The sequence below is a fragment of the Eleutherodactylus coqui genome, chromosome 4 (genome assembly GCF_035609145.1).
Source record: "Eleutherodactylus coqui strain aEleCoq1 chromosome 4, aEleCoq1.hap1, whole genome shotgun sequence".
In the NCBI taxonomy this organism is placed as follows: domain Eukaryota; kingdom Metazoa; phylum Chordata; class Amphibia; order Anura; family Eleutherodactylidae; genus Eleutherodactylus; species Eleutherodactylus coqui.
In genome coordinates this window covers 100,344,976-100,364,930 of record NC_089840.1, presented here as the reverse complement: position 1 = coordinate 100,364,930, position 19,955 = coordinate 100,344,976, and the positions used below count along the sequence as shown (strand labels likewise).

The 19,955-nt window shown below is 39.4% G+C and overlaps 1 protein-coding gene across 6 annotated transcripts in view; it reads right to left on the bottom strand.

Moving 5' to 3' along the window:
- The window catches only part of STS (steroid sulfatase), a 327,127-nt gene that overhangs the window by 93,554 nt on the left and 213,618 nt on the right, over nt 1-19,955 (bottom strand). For all 6 annotated transcript variants that reach the window (XM_066599916.1, XM_066599920.1, XM_066599915.1 and 3 more), the window contains 2 exons: nt 11,859-11,995; nt 903-1,040 (listed from right to left, as the gene is read on the bottom strand). In XM_066599916.1, coding sequence (XP_066456013.1) covers nt 903-1,040; nt 11,859-11,995 — 275 coding nt within the window. The remainder of the gene's footprint in view (nt 1-902; nt 1,041-11,858; nt 11,996-19,955) is intronic.

The following is a 19,955-nucleotide window of genomic DNA, read 5'->3' as shown; positions in this document are numbered from 1 at the left end:
TAAATAGGTCTTTAAAATGACATAGTTGCAAAAATATGAAATTTTACTTTTTCTCCTCTAAATTGAATTAATAACTGAAAAACTGTGGGGTTAAAATACTCATGACACCCCTCAGTGAATACATTAAGAGGTGTAGTTTTTAAAAGAGGGTCATTTGTAGGGGTATCTATCATTCTGACACCTATGAGCCTTTGCACTCTTGGCTTGGTGTAGGAAAACAAAGTATTCCACAAAATGCTAAAAAGTAATGTTAAATTTGTACGTCTCCTAAATGGTTAAAAAAGATATTAAAGTTTTTCACATGTGCATTTAGAATAAAGTAAACAGATGGAAAAATATATCTTAGCAAAAATTTGTACAGTATGTTTGTCATTTTTTCACATTTTCAATTGTAATATCAAATATGTGCAATTGTTTTCAAAATTTTCCCAATATTGGCACTTTTAATAAATATACACTAATTATATCAGACTATTTTCACCACCTAAATGAAGTACAACATGTGGCGAAAAAACAATGACCGAATCACTTCAGTATGCAAAACCTTTATGGAGTTATTCTATGTTAAAGTGACATGTCAGATTTCCAAAATTTGGCCTCGTCATTAAGGCGCAAACAGGCTTGGTCACTAAGGAGTTAAATAAATAATTTAGTAAAGGGAAAAAATAAGGTTAGGTTGGAGAACATCTACATCATGAAACAGTGAGCAAACAAATATGAAGGTTAGCATAAGATAAGAGGTTGGTATTTTATTACATCACTTCTTTTGTCCTAACTTAGGCAGGGTTAGTCTAGTTCTAGATGCTTAAGTACAGTGATAGCTTTTTTATAATATTATGAAGTCAGGGTAATCAATATACACCAAAATTGATAGGTCCATTATCTTCTTTCTACTGTATTACCTTTGAAGATTCCATTGCATCCTCCATGAATTTCTCCAGAAGAGGAAATTTCCTCCAGGTGTGCTCCATTATCAGATGTAAAATATATAACTGTGGCCTCTTGCAGTTTATTGCGGTTCAACACATCGAGAATTTCCCCTTAAAAATAAAAATAGTATATAGTCAGTGTTTGTAACTGGAATGTATTCTACTATATAACAAAAGCATTGAAGATACAATGTCCACACAATAAACTCAGTTAAAGAACATATATTTATTAATTTGAAATCCTAGAGTCATACATCCTGCATTATCCTAAGTGTTGCCAATTTCCTTCAGGTCTACAGTTTATCCATCACATAATAGATATTTTTCAGGATAGATGCATCCTGTCACAAACACTTCATCTAAAGCCGATTCCAAAAACATGACAATGAGTTCAGTGTACTCTTATGGACTAGCAAGTCACCAAACTCAAACTGAATCCATAGAAGATGCGGTGTCATGGGAGATCCACTACATGAATGTGCAGTCAACAAATCTGAAATTAATGGGTCTTGTCAACTCGGATCAGGATTTCTAAATAAACTTTCCATACCTTGCCAAATCCATGAATCAAATTCAGGCAAGTGAAATAAATATTACTCAGGACTTGAAAAGTATAGAGAACCAGAGGTGACATTGTGGCAATTACCAATATTCAGAATACTTTTTATTCTGCCAGACTATTTGTTTCAGGTTTATAGGGTCTTTACACCAGTATAATAAAAGGAAAATAAATGGGTGATTTAAAATACAAATTTCTAGAATATATTTAACACCAACTTTCTTGACTTAAACAATGTGGATATTATAGTCACTGTTTTGTATTAAAACATATTATTCCTAACTTAGAAAGTCCCAAATGATTCGGTTTTGCTAATACTATATGACATTTACAGTAACACCTACAGCATGCTTGGCATCAGCAGAGAGAGACAACCGATAAAGAAATATTCACTTCTTGTAATGCAGAGAAAAATCTAGGTCATGCTGTGACTCGTTCTCCTGGGAATTACACATTGAGGAAAGCAAACTTAATACTGCTCTATGAGTAATAACATGAGAACAACACTAATCACATTGTAAAAAGGAAGGAAAATTACCACCCATTTTCTTCATATGCTTTAAAATGTGTAGCTTTTAGGGCTCTTTTTATAGATTTCACGCACATCTGTATGTTATAAAAGGAGAATGGTTTAAAAGGTAGATAAGCTAAAATGACACCAATTGTGAGCAACCATGAAAAATACTACTCAAAATTGTTTAAAAAACTGAAGAAATTAGTTTCAACAAATCTTTGATGTGATCGAATTTCAGAGATATTGGTGAATAAATTGTAACAGCTAAACATAATTGGAAACTAAGCTTACTATGTCCAGAGAACCTAAGAATTAAAGTCTATGTAACAGACTTTAGAAAAAGTCTCCCCCATTAATAAATCAAATAAATCCCCTTTTCAATTAATATATTAATTATATTTTGTATAATATAATATGCATTTGGTACAATTGCAAATCAGAACAATCCCTAGAATAAAGATCACTTATTTTTTATTACTTTGAGAAAAAAATTTTTAAAAAAAGACAGCAGCTTTTTTCATCCTCCCCAAAAAATTATAAAGAGTAGACAATAAATTATAATAGCTCTCATTTGGCTATAGATAGAAGAATAAGTTATGGCTCTATGTATCCAAAAAACATCACTTTTTCCGTAAAATAAATTGTTATTGTGCAAAAGTGCTAAAATGCAAATACTATACATGTTTGGTATTGCCACATTCAACCTGACCTGCAGACTAATGTTAGGCCTTAGTCACACGGGCGTTTTTTCGCGCGATTTGCGCATCGCATGTCGGATGCGCATGCGCAAATCGCGTGACCGGAGGCGAAAAATCGCGGGAAAAATCTGCACCTACCCGCGTTTATCGTCACTGCAAAACGCCCGTCTGACCGGAGAAAAATCGCCGTGCGCATCAAAATGCGCATGAAACTTCGTCTGACCAGCGAAAAAAATGATTTTGGTGCGCACAATAATCGCAAAACGCCGATAGCCGCGATTTGCGAATCGCCTTGTCCTATAATTTTTCGCAAAAGCGGACATGTGACCGATGCCATAGCGAACCATTGGTTCCATATATGCGCAAAACGCATGCGCATGCGCAAAACGCGCGAAAAAACGCTCGTGTGACTAAGGCCTTAGGGTGCTTTTTTTAACTAAACAACAAAATGCAAAAAAAGAAAACCCTATTACAGTAAGAAAATAAAAAGTTTAGACTCTTGTACTCCTGGTACAAGTGTTCACATCCTGAGAGCCTTGACTCCAGGAGTTTGCAGGACATCTAGCAACCGTTCGCAGATGGGGACAAAGATGGAGAAGCTGAGGATAGGGGAGTATACTGTATTTTTTTATCTGCTGCCTAGCTGTTAATTTTATTCTTAGAATCCCACAAACCCTTTAAAGGGATTTCCAGGACTTTGCTATTGATGACCTATCCAGATCAAACGGGGGTCTGCAGCTCAGGACCCCGACAATCAGCTAATACTGGGCTAGATGTCAATGGGGAAGGACACATAAGTTCACAGCTCTGTCTGGCATTGCAGAGGCCCACGTTGATAGTTGCAAGAACAGCTCCCACTGAATTCAATGGAAACTGTCCATGCAATTACCAACCTGGGTTACTGCAATGCAAATGCTTTAGACCTCTGGCTCTGTCTGCACTGACAGCAGTGTCTCACAGACCACCATAGCTGGCAGACCCAGAGGCAATATTCAAGCCTCCGGGTGCCATAGCAACCTATTGGGTCTGAAAGGTGATAGGGGGATCCTCTTCCCTCAGTCAGTCTTTTACATGCTGCAGTTGCATTGAATGTGACATGTAAAAATGTTAAACAATAGGGGTCGGCGGTTTCTCTGGTCCCCACTGTTTAAGCAAGTGCTATTATCCCACAGTTGAGCTCCCACTCCACCTGGCATGGAAGACACATTCTAAGTTTTCTGATGCAGCAGCATAAAAAACGCAATTGCCTCAGAATAAAGCCTCTTAATGAGCTCTGTAAAAAAGGTATATGGACGGTCGTTGAGGGATTAAGTTAGCTCCTATAAAGCATCATTTCTAATTGTACTTTTTTCAGTTATTTTTCTACTATAAACATAGCATAGTTTAGCTGAAGCATGACTCTGCAACTGATAACGGTTCTAGGGAAGATAATTAACATGTCTGATACATTTTTTCATGTTGAAACAAAAGTTTAAAATAATTGATATACAACAGCCATAAGCTGCTACAACACTGTAGGCATAATCAAAGGGAAACCAAAGTCTTACAGTATGTAGGCAAAGCGTGCATAGAGGTAAAACATTTTAATACACTGTCAAAAAGAAAAAAAAAAGCACATAGAAGGCGTTGTCATTTTGCTGCAAAACTTGGCATGCATTTACAGCTCAGGCAGATATACAAATAAAGTGGTGGCATGATTAGATGAAAGATCTTGCCACCTGAGACCCTAAAAGTGGTTCTACCTTTGGCCTATGAAGAGGCTCTGAGAGGCTACTTGTGTGTAGTGGACCTCTTTTTCTGCTTGTGTAGAGCTTGTTGACCACTAGACATGCCTCTATGATGCAATTGAAGAGTTTTCGCCCAGTTAACAGAGTTGTTGAGGGGGCACATTATTGGAATACGAGAAGCTGGATGGTCTGATTAACAAATTGCCCACCATCTGGGCCATTCGGTTCAGACTTTTAGGAGGTATTTGGATGAGTGAATGTGTGAGGGCACACACACAAGGCTACTGGGCTTTAGGATGCCGTTGACCGACCACTATAAGAGAGGATCATCTGACAAGCTTGAGCAGCTCCAACTGTTTTGTTGTCCACCATCTAGAGGCAGGTGGCACTATTATTATAGGCCCATGTCTGTGGGCACCAGTTCCTGACACTTAGCTGAAAGACATTTGATATCATGGTGCCCATTACATGTACTGCCTTTGACACCAACCCACTGCCACCACATTTGCAGTTGAATCGTAAAATGATGAAACTGGACTGCTATGGAGTGGAACTGGGTTGTCTTCAGTGCCAAATCCAAGTTAAGTCTCGGCACTGATGAAGGCAGTGTTCATGTCTGGAAACTAAGGGGTGCATGCCTCAATCCTATCTTTGCTGTGGAGCTGCATACTGCTCCCACTGTTGGTGTGATGGTCTGGTAGGTTATCCCATATGATAGTCACCCCTAGTAGTGGTACGAGGGACAATGACAGCTCAGCATTATGTTCAGGACATCCTACAGCCATATGTGTTGCCTCTCATGGCAGGGCTTCCAAGAGGCATTTTTCACCAGGATTATGTTCACTGCACAAAATAAGGGTGTCACAGGAATGCCTCTACAACATTGCCACACTCCCATGGCCTGCCTGGTCGCCAGGTTTATTGCAAATATTAAATGTATGGAACTATCTGGGACACCAACTTCAACAGACTATGACATTGTACAATCTAGAGGCATAGTTAAAGCAAACGTGGACCAATATGCCACAGGTTACTATATGGAATGTTTAGGCCTTCATATCTACCCGGTATCACATCTTACATCCAAAGTAGAGGAGGCCCATGAAGGTACTAGAGCCTCTCTTCAAGTGTTCAGTTTTACACAATAAATTGTTCCTTTACTCTGATATTGTAATTACTTATTTCAACATTACAATCACACTTACGTTTCACTTGATTCCGACAACTCCTTCGAAACGCTTGATTTTTTATTGACAATGAGTGTACTATACCGCATAATGCACTACATTTTTCAATCACAAATGATCTAAAAGCAATTTAAGAGTTTCCAATGGACATGGGGCTCTCAGTATCAATGCCATGCCCACAAAGCATTGATTCTAATGCTGTTCAAACTGATAAATTATTTTTTTTAGTACATATCACCAGCTTAGGTGCACTGACACAGTGAACCAAGCATTCACATACATGCTAATCTGTTACTGGGTTGGAGGGAAGATTCACTAGTAATAGGTAAAGAACAGCTGGCCAGCATCAGAAAAGATGTGAATATCAGTATGTGGGCAAAGTCAATTTACCAATGTGGCCTTTAAGGCGGCACCAGCAGGTAGACCTTTCTTATATCTAGTAGCCAATAAATGTGGACAGAATATAAAGGGACCAAAGATAATTTCCTATACAATATAATATATGCTTTTATGGGTTTTGCTATAATAGCCAATAGAGCTTAAAAAAGTATGCTGATGCATTAAATTTAAAGATATAACAAAAGGTACACATTTGACAAATTCTGTGTCCCTCCATTTAAGAAAAAACTGATCAAATCCCTAAGAAAAAATGTTGCTAGTTTCCCATTAAAGCAAAAGTCATTGTTTTCAATATGTATAAAAGCTTTTGATTTTTTTTTGTAGTAGGTTTATTACATATGTTTTTAGAATGACCTACAGACTTACCACTGCAGCTCAGAATCTCTAAGGCCAAGTGGTTATCATAGAGAGATATAGTGACTATAACACAGTATCATCCCTAAAAGTGAACTATTATTCTAATACCGTATAGATCTGCTAGTTAGATAGTTTATCAAATGAGCCCATGTGAAAAAAGCCCTACGCATTCCATTTCATAGATTAAAATTCAGATGGGATTTACCATAACAAAGTCAAAAGTACTTGAAAACAGGGGGTTATTCTCATTCCCAGGCTTAAAAATAGCTAATATTATAATTCATCATGTGTTGTGTTTTATCCAGAATGCAGTGGAAGAATGATAAATGCATCCGTACAATTTAACCCTCTTCAGCCAATTATTATGTAAATAATAGTTCACAGGAAAGCTCAGACACTGCAGCTCTTCCTATGCATCATAATTACTCATAAGCATATAATAAAGCATCTCTGTTGCCACCAGCCTAAATTATCTCATTTTTTTCTGCATCAACATGTCACAAAGCAATCCAATTTGGTGACATGTCAGTCAAGCAGACAAGGTTAGATATATTTCTTCTGATTCTCGTGTTCACTCATTCTTTCCTGTATTATCACCTGTATCATCAGCTTTCAGCTTTTGACAAGGTCAAATGTATGGTTTCATATCACAGTTCAATAATTTAGCTTGTCTAACAGTTAACAAATGCACTTTTATACACATTCTTAAAGGCCTCTGGGAAGATCCTAAGAAGAAAATATTATGAAATATACACCCAGTAGCATACACTTTAATAATGTATCAGTAACCTATGATTTATGATTTAAAAGATAGCTTTAATTCCTGAGAAGCCAGTGTCCGGATATTAAGATTCTATATTTATATAAACGGACAAAAGTCTGGACACAGTTAACTAGAGTAAATGAGAAAATTGACTTTAAATGAGTGCAAGTATTAAATTCAAGGGAGGATGCATAAGCCATCTGTAGATGGAAGAAAGGCCCTGGATGTCAGACACTATTTACCAACTTTGCCTTAGCTGAACTCCTAAACAAGTAAAGATAAGGCAAAACTGACAATTCCAGTGTATTTCTGAGTAAATTTTAGCCAAAATTAATATACTACATGACCCCTTTCCCATTTGAAAAGCATTAGCTGAATTTGATGTGGTGGAGTTCAAATTGGCCACCAAAAAAGTCTCCACCAAAAAAATAAAGACTCCTACCAAATACTTTTAAACATGGCAAGTCAATTTTATCATTAGGGCCTCGGTCACACGGGCGTTTTTTCCTGCGATTTGCGGATCGCATGACGGATGCGCATCCGCAAATCGCATGAACGGGGCCAAAAAATTGCCCGAAAAATCTGCTCCTAGCCGCGTTTCAATAGAAACGGGCCGGAGCTGTCCAGCGCATTGAATTCAATGGAGCCAGCAATACAGCCGGCTCCATTGAAAGCAATGAGCTGCCGGCGATCTCACGATGAATTTTCGGGAAGGGCTTAAAAATATAAGCCCTTCCCTGAAATTCATCCAGAAATGTGTAAAAAAAAAATATACTCACCTTGTCCCGGCAGACAGAGTTCAGCTGCGGCCGGCCGGCAGTTCTCCTGAACTGCTGTGAGTAGTATTCAGCAGCCGGGGATTTAAAATCCCCGCCTGCTGAATGAGCTGCCTCTGATTGGTCACAGCCTCACCAATCAGAGGCAGCTCTCACTCACCCATTCATGAATTCATGAATGGATGAGTGAGTGCTGCCTCTGATTGGCTCAGTGCAGGGTCCTTTATATATATAAAAAATTGGGAACACAGGTTGGAAAATAAATGGACCTCAGAGGAGATTACTCAATTCCTTAAGAGTTCTCACTGCATTTACAAGAACTAAATTTCAAGTTTTTCTCTAGATGGTATATAATGCCTGAAATATGACATCCAGTAGATTTAGATCCATTATGTTGAAAATGTTCAACAGACATAGGCACCTTTTTACAAATTTGGTTCATATTTCCTAAAAATACGGCCATTCTGGACAAATATTCAATAGGATTATGAGTTCCTTTCTAGATTCCAAAACAATTCTAACACTGGAACTCATTCTTTTAAACTATGATCAGATATACTCTATAAATTAATGACATCCTTTTTAGTGATACCATTTCTTCCCAATGCTGGTAAATAACTGATACCCAGATACTGGAGAGAATCAAACTCTTTCGATACTAGAATAGTTAAACAAGATAAGTATAATCAATGTGTATGAGAGATAAAAGAGCATCAGAGAAGGAAACCGAGAGAAATAACACATATGGAATAAGTGGCTACACTTTCAGGAAAGGTTGATAAATACTTAACCCCATTTAAACAGGACGACATGTCGGGCAAACGATGCCCAACACTCATTCTCGCACATACACGCTTCAGTACTCCTGCACGGGAGCTTGTATCACTGGCTCACAGCGGGACGGCAGGAGCAGATTTCAGTTCTTGCTCCTCCTTGCCCCTCTTCATTCAGTTAAAATAGTGGCCGTTCAATACTGAACAGCTGCTATTTACACTGCACTGTTATAGTTAAACTCATCGCTCATAAACTGCATAAAGCAATGAGTTTAACCATGACAGTGCAGTGTAAATAGCAGCTGTTCAGTATTGAACGTCCACTATGTTAGCTGAATGGAGAGGGGTGGGGGGAGCGAGAACTTAAATCTGGTCCTGCCGCCCCGCTGTGAGCCAGCTATGCAAGCTCCCGTGCAGGAGCACGGGAACATGTATGTGCGGGCACGAGTGTTGGGCATCATTTGCCCGACATTCGTCCGGTCTAAATGGGGCTTAAAACTGCCTAATGTTCTAACATCTGCATGGCAATTGGTATGTAAAGAAGTTTCTTATCATTGTATCTCATTTATATCATGCAAAGTAGTACCGAATCACACTGGTTTAGAAGTTGTGCCCTTATATTTGTTTCCCCCTGCAATCTTCCAGCCTCCCTTTTAACATCTGTACTCAATTTCATTCTAAAAGCCATTAAAGAATTTAAAAAAAAGCAGAATGTAGCCATTGACCCAGAGTAATGCTTGAATGAGTGGAAGGGATTTTTTCTCATGTAAAACAAGAGCAATATTAAGGGGCAAGACAAGAAATCTATGATTACTCACGCTAGTGATTCGGAAATGGGTGGGTTTTCTGGGACAGCAGTTTATTTACGATGTGTAAGACAATGGAGACTGCAATTGGGGTTTAAGTATACACAGAGATCTTTGATTATATGACTCTTACTGTGGTCAATTTCAACATGTAGCCCTAGTCTACTAATTATTGTAAATTGTCATTAAGTTTTTTAAAAATTTACATATACATATGCATCTGCCATTTTTCCACAATTTTTCGTTAGCTGATTTTTGCTCATTTTTTAATTAGTGCATATGCCCTTCCTTCTCTTACATGTTTCATTTGTAGACAACTTTCCAAGTACCATTTTACATGCATTATACATGCATGTGAGGTTTTTATTGTGTGTTTCTATGCATAATGTACACAGTCACCTTATATGGACATGTTAGCATGTGTGACAGCCCATCATCAGGCCAATACCTTCCTGGGGCAATTTCCTGTATTTTGCAAACAGGATGCACAGGTATTCCAGGTTCATTAATTGCATCAAGTTAATAATTGGGCTAAGTCTAATGTCCTTTTTACATGGGCCGCAAATTCTCGTTTGCCTGACGAAGCGAGCTTTTGAAACTGCGAATGAGCGGATGAAACTGAATCATTAGCGAGAACCTTACAATTCTTGCTCGTCGCTCAATCATTGGCCTGCTTATAAACTGATCGAGTATCATCCAGTTTTATTCATCTGAGCGATGATCGTTCCGTCTAAACGGGGCATAAGTTCTTTGCTTATGCTGCATTATCTGCTTTACCAGCCGCCTCGATCAAAGCCATTAACAAAACATGTTGGGTGTAGTGGGTGACCTAGGATTTATTTTCTTATATGTAGACTCTGCATTGTTCTTGGCTATAGGTCAGTCAGTCTTGCATACCTTATACAAATGTTGAGCGCTCACTTTTCAGGCAGCTATTGGCCGTTTTTCATTGGCTGATTCTCGTTTGAACAAGCACATGAGCGAGTGAAGTCACCATTTATTCCCTAGAAGTTTAGCCAGAACCAGAGCTGTCTAGTTGTGGCTTACCAATGAAATGAACATGTATGTATGAGGCAGCTTAAGAAGATACTTGTAGGATGAATGATCGTTCATCCAACAGTTGTTGAATAAACATAAGTAGCTTAATTTTTAGATGCTATGCTTATGCTATCTAAATCTTTATGTATTTTGTTGTTCACCCACTAAGTGTGTATTGTCCGTTTTTAATATTGTATTAATAGAGAAGAATTATCACTATTTTTTATCAATTGTGGTCTGGCATAGTTCTTGGTGTTATTTCATTCTAAACGGATATTAAAGGAAATGTAGTATACTGTAATTTTTCTTTCTTTACGGTCAAAGGGACACTCTAGCAATCTATCATTTCATTCATTATGTAATTAGTCACCCAACTCATATCAATCAGCTAGTATTACCTTATTTAGTTATTACTTTCTAAAAGCTCTGTTCAGTTTGGCCATATGATCTCATAATGACCCCTAAGGAATTTCTAGACTTTCCGTTCACTCAAGGGGGTTACTACCTCAGTCACCTAAACTTTCTGTATGCTGAAAATACATGACTGTTCCATACAAGCTCTTGACAGGGAAGATCACAAACTTTTAATACAGTTACTGCTGCTAATTAGACATCTCCTATCACACAGTTATAATGAAGATGATGATCATTCATGCTCCTGACTGTACACTTAAGCGCTTTAGCTTATTTAGGAGAATATAGAGGATAAAGATATGTACACTATCCAAGATAGCGATGGTACTGGCTGTAGCTAGTACAGTAGATGGTACGTGTTTAAGTAACATTCACATAATGGTCAGATCCCAAGGTTTCCCAGCAGAACATTGCCCAGAGCATTAAACTGCATCTGCTGGTTTGTTTTCTTCTTTTAGGGGACATCTTTTTCTCAGGTAAGGGATGCACACATATTTGGCTGTCCACCTCATGAGGTTGTTTGAGGCTTCTACCTCATGGGGTTGCTTGATTTACCCTGATCATTATTGCAGGATAATAGGCTGAAGTGGATGGATTTCAGTCTTACAAACTATGCTGCTATGTTAAAATGCAAATCATCAGAGCAGGACACTGCACTGCACTGTGCTCAAGTTCTGGTGCTCACATACCCAATGTAGGAACTCTCAGAGGTAGACAATGATCATCATGGGCAAAAAAATGAAATGCTGCATATAGATGCTATCAGTTTGCCATTTTTGCTCTATTGTTTGCGTATAATATAAAAAACCCACAAACATATACATTTTAAGAATAAGAAATGTAATCAAGAAATCATCCTCCAAAATTATAACATATCTTATTATTTACAGTTGTTTTAATAGCTAAATATGAACTTACCTATGCTCCAGTCTACTTCTTCAACAGCATCCCCATAAATACCATGTTTGCTTTTTTCTCTAAATTTGGCAGAAGCATAAAGAGCTGTGTGTACTTGAATGTATGACATGAATAGAAGAAAGGGCTTGTTTTGGTTCCTGTTTAAAAAAAAAAGAAAGAAAGAAGTTGCATTATTTTAAATTTTTCCATTATGAAGCAAGGAGAGGTGTTACATCATATTTCAATATTTGATTATTGATTCAAATCAGGGTAATTACTCAGCAATATGCCTGACAGGTCACTACAAAAACCATTACCATTAAGACAAAGTTAGTTTCATAGAAGTAACTTTGGTATTCAAGAATCAGAGTTTTTCCAGACTTATGATTACACAGTAAGTTTAGACTTTCATGGATTGTCAGGATTCACATTAAAAGACTCCTGTGTCCCAGACAGCAGCTTTTCTCACTTAGCTATTGGTCATCCTGGATAGCTACTGTGCTGAAACATATTGCATAGCTTCTTGCCTTGATTACCTAACTAATGCAATGATTATCAATCAAAATTCGCTAAAACAACGTCTTTTGAGCGATAATTGTTGCGTGTAAATGCTACCATCGTTTACTTTTTAGCTAAATGATGATTTCTAATTGAGCTTAAAATCCATTGTTTTGCCAGAGAGCTGATAGCAGGGACCACACGCTGTTTCTCTCCACAAGAGTGTTGATAACATTGTATTCAGCTGAAGTCCCTTGACAGAACAAAAGAGCTGTATGCAGGGAACAGACTACCTGCTTTTCTCCACATAAGCTAATAATAAGCTACTAATGGATATTAGTGCCCATTAGCAGCTCATGCAAAATGATCACTCAAACTGTCAATCATCCTATCTTGAATTTTGAGTGATCATCTTTGCGTGTAAATGTGGCTTAACTCCACCTCTGTACTCCCTATATAAGCCTGGCCTTTGCTTTCTTGACTATGTCTTTGCCTCATGCCTACTCAATAAGTGTACCAAACCTGGACTGCTGACTAAAGGGACATTTACACTGGACGATCATCGTTCAAAATTCATTCAAACAAATTAAATTGAGCAATAATCGTCCCATGTAAATGCAAAAAAAAATTGCTATCTATTCTTTCACTTCTCGTTATCACTGACTGTCAGCATTAAAACAAAACACTTTGCTGGATAGTGGCATTCTGACGTTCAGTAAATGCTCTCTGCCAAGCTCTTCAAATAGAAGATGAAGCACCGAGCAAGAATCACGCACAAGAGCTAACAACCTTAGCAGTGACATCAGTGGTCCTGCAGTCATTTAGATGACTCATCCTGTCTAAATGGGACATTAGCTTACTGGGGTTTTGACAATCTTTCATTGACTACCTATCCTGAGGAAAGGCTATCAATAGGTTAATCCCAATAATTCTGTTTAGACACCGATAGGTTTAGTCTAGTGCACACTGCAACAATTCAAATGACACAAAGTAGACCATGCTTGTATCTTGTACCACCCTCTCAAGCCCTCTACTAGGTATATTCCAGTAATAGCAACCAAAAAGGTTAGAGGCAACCATATACTATGTTGACATAAATATTAGGACATCCACCAATCCTGTGTTGTCAGATGAAGTATATGCAAATCAGATGGATGAGCATAAGGGAAACACAGAGGCATATCCCAGTACAGTAACCATCAGATGTAAAGTTGACAGACTTCCAACGGATATGGAGAAAGTCTGCCAATCAATTACTACAGGACATTGCAACACTTTTGGGACTTTCAAAGTCCACGATTGGCAATATTATTCAGGAATAGAAAACATCTGATATGTGTATGCAGTGCAGCCACCTTTGGGGAAACCTCAAACTTACATAACATGGACAACAAAGCCTGGTATGAGCTATGAAGGCATCAAGCACATTGTCTACCAAGATACTTGCTCAGGAGGTTTCAGAGGCCATTTGAACATCCATTAGTACCAAAAGCATTCTTAGGGAACTGTATGTGAAGGCTTACCATAGATGAGTGGCTGGATACAAGCCCAACATCACAGCAGTGAATGCACAGAGATGCTTGTGATGGTCCTTGGAGTGTTGTTCTTGGACTGTAAATGAGTGGAAACAAGTGTTGTGTACAGCTGAACCACAGTATACCATCTTCCAATCGGATGGCTGCACTTGGGTGTGGTGGTTACTAAGAGAGTGGTTTCTACACATTTTCAACATCCCAGCAGAGAAGTTTGGGGAAGGCCAAATTTATGTGTTATGCTGTTATGGTGTGTTGGTGTTTCTGCTGGGAAGGACTAGAGCCATTGGTTATAGTGAAATCAACCCTCAACGCCAATGGGTACAGAGACATTTTGACAACGTGGCATTAACTACCCTGTGGCAATACAGTACAGCTCCATATCTGTACCAACATGACCAAGCACCATGTCATACAGCAGGCTTGGCAGCAGGTTGGGGCCAAAATTAAAATTGGCAAATCTCTTTGTTATCAAGCCTTTAAATACCTATCTATTCTATAGATATTGCTTATACTTAAATATATGAGGCATATGTTATGCGAACCTATCATGCAGCATGCAGTTTTGTGGCTTAGTTTGAGGAGCAGAATGTCTGAAAACTTCATTGCCCAGCCCAAAGTCCAGTTCCCAGTCCCATCAAGCATCTTTGGGATAAACGAAAATGCCACATCTGTGCACACACAACCTGCCCATCATCGCTTGTATCATTATTAAAGCTCTCCTCAAAAAATCAAGGCAAATCTCTCCACACATCTATCGGAAATTGGTGAAAAGCATGCCTTGGAGGTTACTAAAGGTCATTGAAGCCAAAGGCAACCCAACATCACATTGAAGAATGCAAATAAACTCGATTATCACATTCTGTGTGTGTCTTAATACTTGGTACGGTATATGATGTGCTGAGACATTATTACAATGTACTCATTATAATTAATAGGAGTTTTGCTGAGGAGATTCCTGGTATTGAAAGTTGTTCTCCTACAGTATACAGGACTATCTACTCTTTCCTGCCGTTTCTTCCTGGCTAGATATTTACATTAGAGCAAGCGCTGTGTCATTCTTTAAGAATTCTGATATTTCTCATAGTTCATAAACTGTTCAAAAGTCTAGCTCTTTGGTGAATAGTTTTAGCTAGAACAATTTCCATAATTAGATTCATAATGAATGTTATTTATTACACAAACATGCATCCTAGGCTATTATAAACCATGTAGCATTGATTCCCATAAAAATTAAATACAGAATTTCCCATTTATTAATTTCCATACCTTCCCATAAATATCAACATGACCTATTTGGACAATAATTAATGTCATAAAATAAAATATATATCTTATTAAACAAAAATTTATAGTAAAACACCATATATTAGAAACAGCCTGTAAAAAAGTCCATGGATTTATACTACTGAAATCTCTTGTTCACTTGCCTAATGACCTTTTATGGTGCATTAGGCTCTTGAGTGATAGTCATAAATAACATTGCTTATACATGCCTGCACATGCTGAAGGCTATTGTGTACAATATACAGTATGGAAATTAGTTTCAGTGTTTCTCCTAATGTTCAAATAATCACCCTGAATTGCTTAGGCAGAAAAAATTGCTTGTTTACACCTATATTGTGAAAATCATCTAGGATACATAAATAGTTACTTATGGTCCACAATGAGAACGCCTCATTACTAGAGATGAGCGAACACCAAAATGTTCGGGTGTTCGTTATTCGTAACGAACTTCCCGTGATGCTCGAGGGTTCGTTTCGAACAACGAACCCCATTGAAGTCAATGGGCGACCGGAACATTTTTGTATTTCGCCGATGCTCGCTAAGGTTTTCATGTGTGAAAATCTGGGCAATTCAGGAAAGTGATGGGAATGACACAGTGACGGATAGGGCAGGCGAGGGGCTACATGGTGGGCTGCATCTCAAGTTCACAGGTCCCACTATTAAGCCACAATAGCGGCAAGAGTGCCCCCCCCCCCCCCCACTGTCAGCATAAAGATCGTCCTCCTCTGGCACAGCTGTAACAGCTGTAGCAGAGAAGAACGATGTTTGCCCATTGAATTCAATGGAGCGGCAATACAGCATGTTCCACTGAATGCAATGGGCTGCCGGCGATCGCAGGATGAATGGTCGGAAAGGGGTTAAATATATAACCCCTTTCCTGCAATTCATCCAGAAATGTGTTACACTAAAAATATATACCGGCGTATAAGGCGACCGGGCGTATAAGACGACCCCCCAACTGTCACCTTATACCCCGGTAATACAGTGGAGCAAAGAATAAAAAGCATTACTTACGTTTTTAGATGATCTGCGGCGCTCCTGCAGGCTGTCACTCCCTCCTGGTCCACGGCAGACAAGCTTTCTCCACGAAAGACTTTAAATCCCCGCCTCCAGAAACACAGCCAATCACAGCCATTCAATGACATCATTGTCATTGGCTGTGATTGGCTGAAGGCACATGTGCTTCTGGAGGCAGGGATTTAAAGTCTTTCGTGGAGAAAGCTTGTCTGCCGTGGACCAGGAGGGAGTGACAGCCTGCAGGAGCGCCGCAGATCATCTAAAAACGTAAGTAATGCTTTTTATTCTTTGCTCCACTGTATTACCGGCGTATAAGGTGACAGTTGGGGGGTCGTCTTATACGCCCGGTCGCCTTATACGCCGGTATATATTTTTAGTGTAACACATTTCTGGATGAATTGCAGGAAAGGGGTTATATATTTAACCCCTTTCCGACCATTCATCCTGCGATCGCCGGCAGCCCATTGCATTCAGTGGAGTCGGCTGTATTGCCGGTTCCATTGAATTCAATGGGCAAACATCGTTCTTCTCTGCTACAGCTGTTACAGCTGTGCCAGAGAAGAAGGATTTGTCTTCTATATGTTCTCAATGGGGTCAGCGCTGCTGCCGCTGGCCCCATTGAGCGCATATAGAATGCATCCATAGCGAGCAGCGGGAGGGGCAGATTTCAATACTCAGGTGACACCTTATCTCCCCAGCCACTCACAGCAGGGGGGTGGTATAGGGCTTAAACGTTGCAGGGGGAAGTTGTAATGCCTTCCCTGTCTTTATATTGGCCAAAAAAAAGCGCTAACGTCTCAGGGAAGAAAGTTTAATTTACCAGAACACCGCATGGTGTTCGTTACGAATAACGAACATCCCGAACACCCTAATATTCGCACGAATAGCAAGCTCGGACGAACGCGTTCGCTCATCTCTACTCATTACTGAAACTTTCAAGTTTTACCCTAAATGTAACAAAATAATGAATTTTTTTTTGTGCAAAAAACATGAGACCGTTGATTTCAAAAGTGACCGTAAGTATTTTGTTTACATTTACATACAAAACTGAAATGCAATTGATTAGCGATATGTATTCAAAAGTATTAGGCAATCCTTCATTTAGAGTAATTATAAAATCTACATTATACTATAAAAGTCACCTTTTTTGTAGTTGGTTTCACTTTATTCATTGCAGTGTATTGCAGCTATATTTGGAGAATGTTTTTTATTCATATAAGTTGCCAACTTGAGAGTGGTGGTGGTTTCCTTATTAGATTTCTCATCAAAGTATTAATGACCACTTGTCCGTGAGCAAGTTACATGCTCAGCCCCTAATCAGGACACTGACCTCATCACAGGTCCTTCATCTCAGCCACGATTTCACCTCAGCGAGCAGCTGAATCACTTGAGCTCTGAGATCCTCCCTGATCACATGACTGACATCAACTAATAGTTCTAAATGCCTAGAAATAATCCAGATTTAAAGATACTGATTTTGAATTGCCATAAGCAAAAATAACCCATTGGTATTAATTCTAAATAAAATATAAATCTTTATTATAATGTTGACAGACCAACACCTATATTTAAAAACCAAGTCTGCAAAAGTCAGTCCATATACATGGTAGTATCAAGACTGCTCCTACATAATATAATAGTTTGGTAACTGAAGTAATCTATGGGGGATGGCCAATCCTATATTCTTAGTACAGATAAACTTTCTGACTATCAGAGACTGATATCTAAAAACTAGCTGTATAACTTCTAATAGTAAAGCTCTAACATCTTTCTCTGTCTAAACAGCATCATCAGGGAGTCAAGGTGTTAGCTATTCAATGACTGTGATGTCATCACAGGTCCTTTAATATTTTGACCAACTCCAACCATCACAGGTCCTTCAGTGAGTTACAGGTGATGATGCCATTCACTATATATTATATTATAAGTGGCACATTGCGCCACCAGAAACACTAATACTATAAATAATACTAAGAATTAGTTATTAAATAAAGGGTATGGTGGAATAGGACGTTTAGGACTTTTCAACAGTACTCCAAGCATGCCCTTGGTGTTCTCAAGTCAGAATTCTTGAAGAAAAATAAGTTTAAGGAGGAACCCACACTGTATAAAAATTCAAGGGGAATTGGCACATTGACCATGCTAATTAAAGTGTAGGTAGCACATTATATAGTAGTTGGAGCTGAGCAGATTGATATACAGTTTTGTGGGGGAAAAAATTTATATAAGCAGTATTTTATTCATTTAATGATCTGCTGATTTTGAGTTTAGAGGTCCAGAGGGTGGTCTTATCAGTAATTGCCAGCTATCTGTGTATGACTGTGGATACAGAAATAGCTGCCAATCACTGCCCACTAGACCTCTAAGCCCAGAATGAACAAAGATTAAAATGAATTAATTAAGGTTATGCTGAATCTTTTGCCATAGAACTACATCTGGTCTTCCTCCATCTCGTCTCTGCTCCCCCTACCACTTCTCTAACTCCCCTCTCCTGCTCTCTGACCCTAACCTCCTCTCTTTCTCTGTCAAGCTTCCTAGTATCTCCCCCCCTCTGTCCCCTATCCTCCTCCTCTCCCGCCCTAACCAGGCTGCCACACACTACAACACCACTCTCAAACATGCCCTGGATGGAACGTGCCCCCCTCCCCCATTACCCCAGCCACCCGATGCAGACCTCGGCAACCCTGGCTCACGCCTCAAACTCGGTTCATCCGGCGGTGCTCTAGATGTGCTGAATGGCTGTGTACAAAGTCGCAAACGTCTGTGGACTTCCTCCATTACAAATTCATGCTCAGAACCTACAACCTAGCCCTCCACCATGCCAAACAAATCAACTTCACCTCTCTCGTCTCCTCACTATATCATTACCCTAAACGTCTCTTTGATATCTTTCACTCTCTTCTCAGCCCTAAACCGCTGCCCCCAGTGACGGATTCTAGTGCCAAAGAGCTGGCTGCCTACTTCAAAAAGAAAATCGATGACATACGCCAGGAAATAACTGCCCAATCTCAGATTAGCCTCGACCTTTGTCTTGTCAGTAATAGCCCCTGCTCGCTGTCTGTACTCAGACCAAAGACAAAGGAAGAAGTCTCCAGATTGCTTTCCCGTGCTCACCCCACCATCTGCGCTAGCGACCCTCTCCCCTCACACCTCCTCCGATCCCTCTCCCTGGTGGTTATCTCCCATCTCACCACTATATTCAACCTCTCTCTGACCTCTGGCATTCTTCCCTCCTCTTTAAAACATATATCCCCATTGCTAAAGAAACAGACTCTTGACTCGACTGATGCTGCCAACTACCAACCCATATCAAACCTCCCCTTCACTTCCAAACTACTTGAACACCTGATTTACTCCCGCCTTATAAGCCAACTATCGGAAAAGGCTCTTCTCGACCCCCTACACTTCTGCCCCCAACACTCAGCAGAAACTGCCCTTATAGAGGTGTCAAACAACTTCCTGATGGCCAAATCAAGGAGTGACTACACTCTTTTGATCCTCCTCGATCTCTCTGCAGGATTTGACACTGTTGACCAAAAACTCCTCCTCCTGTCTGACTGCTCATTCAGTGTCTCCTTTGCTGGCTCTACCTCCCCCCCTCTTCCGCTAGATGTTGGGGTCCCCCAGGGCTCGGTCCTCGGCCCCCTCCTTTTCTCCATCTACACAGCCGCTATTGGACAAATCATCGAGAGATTTGGTCTCCAATACCATCTCTACATTGACACCCAGTTATACACCTCTTTCCGTGACATCTCTGCACCTTTCCTCTAAAACATCACTGACT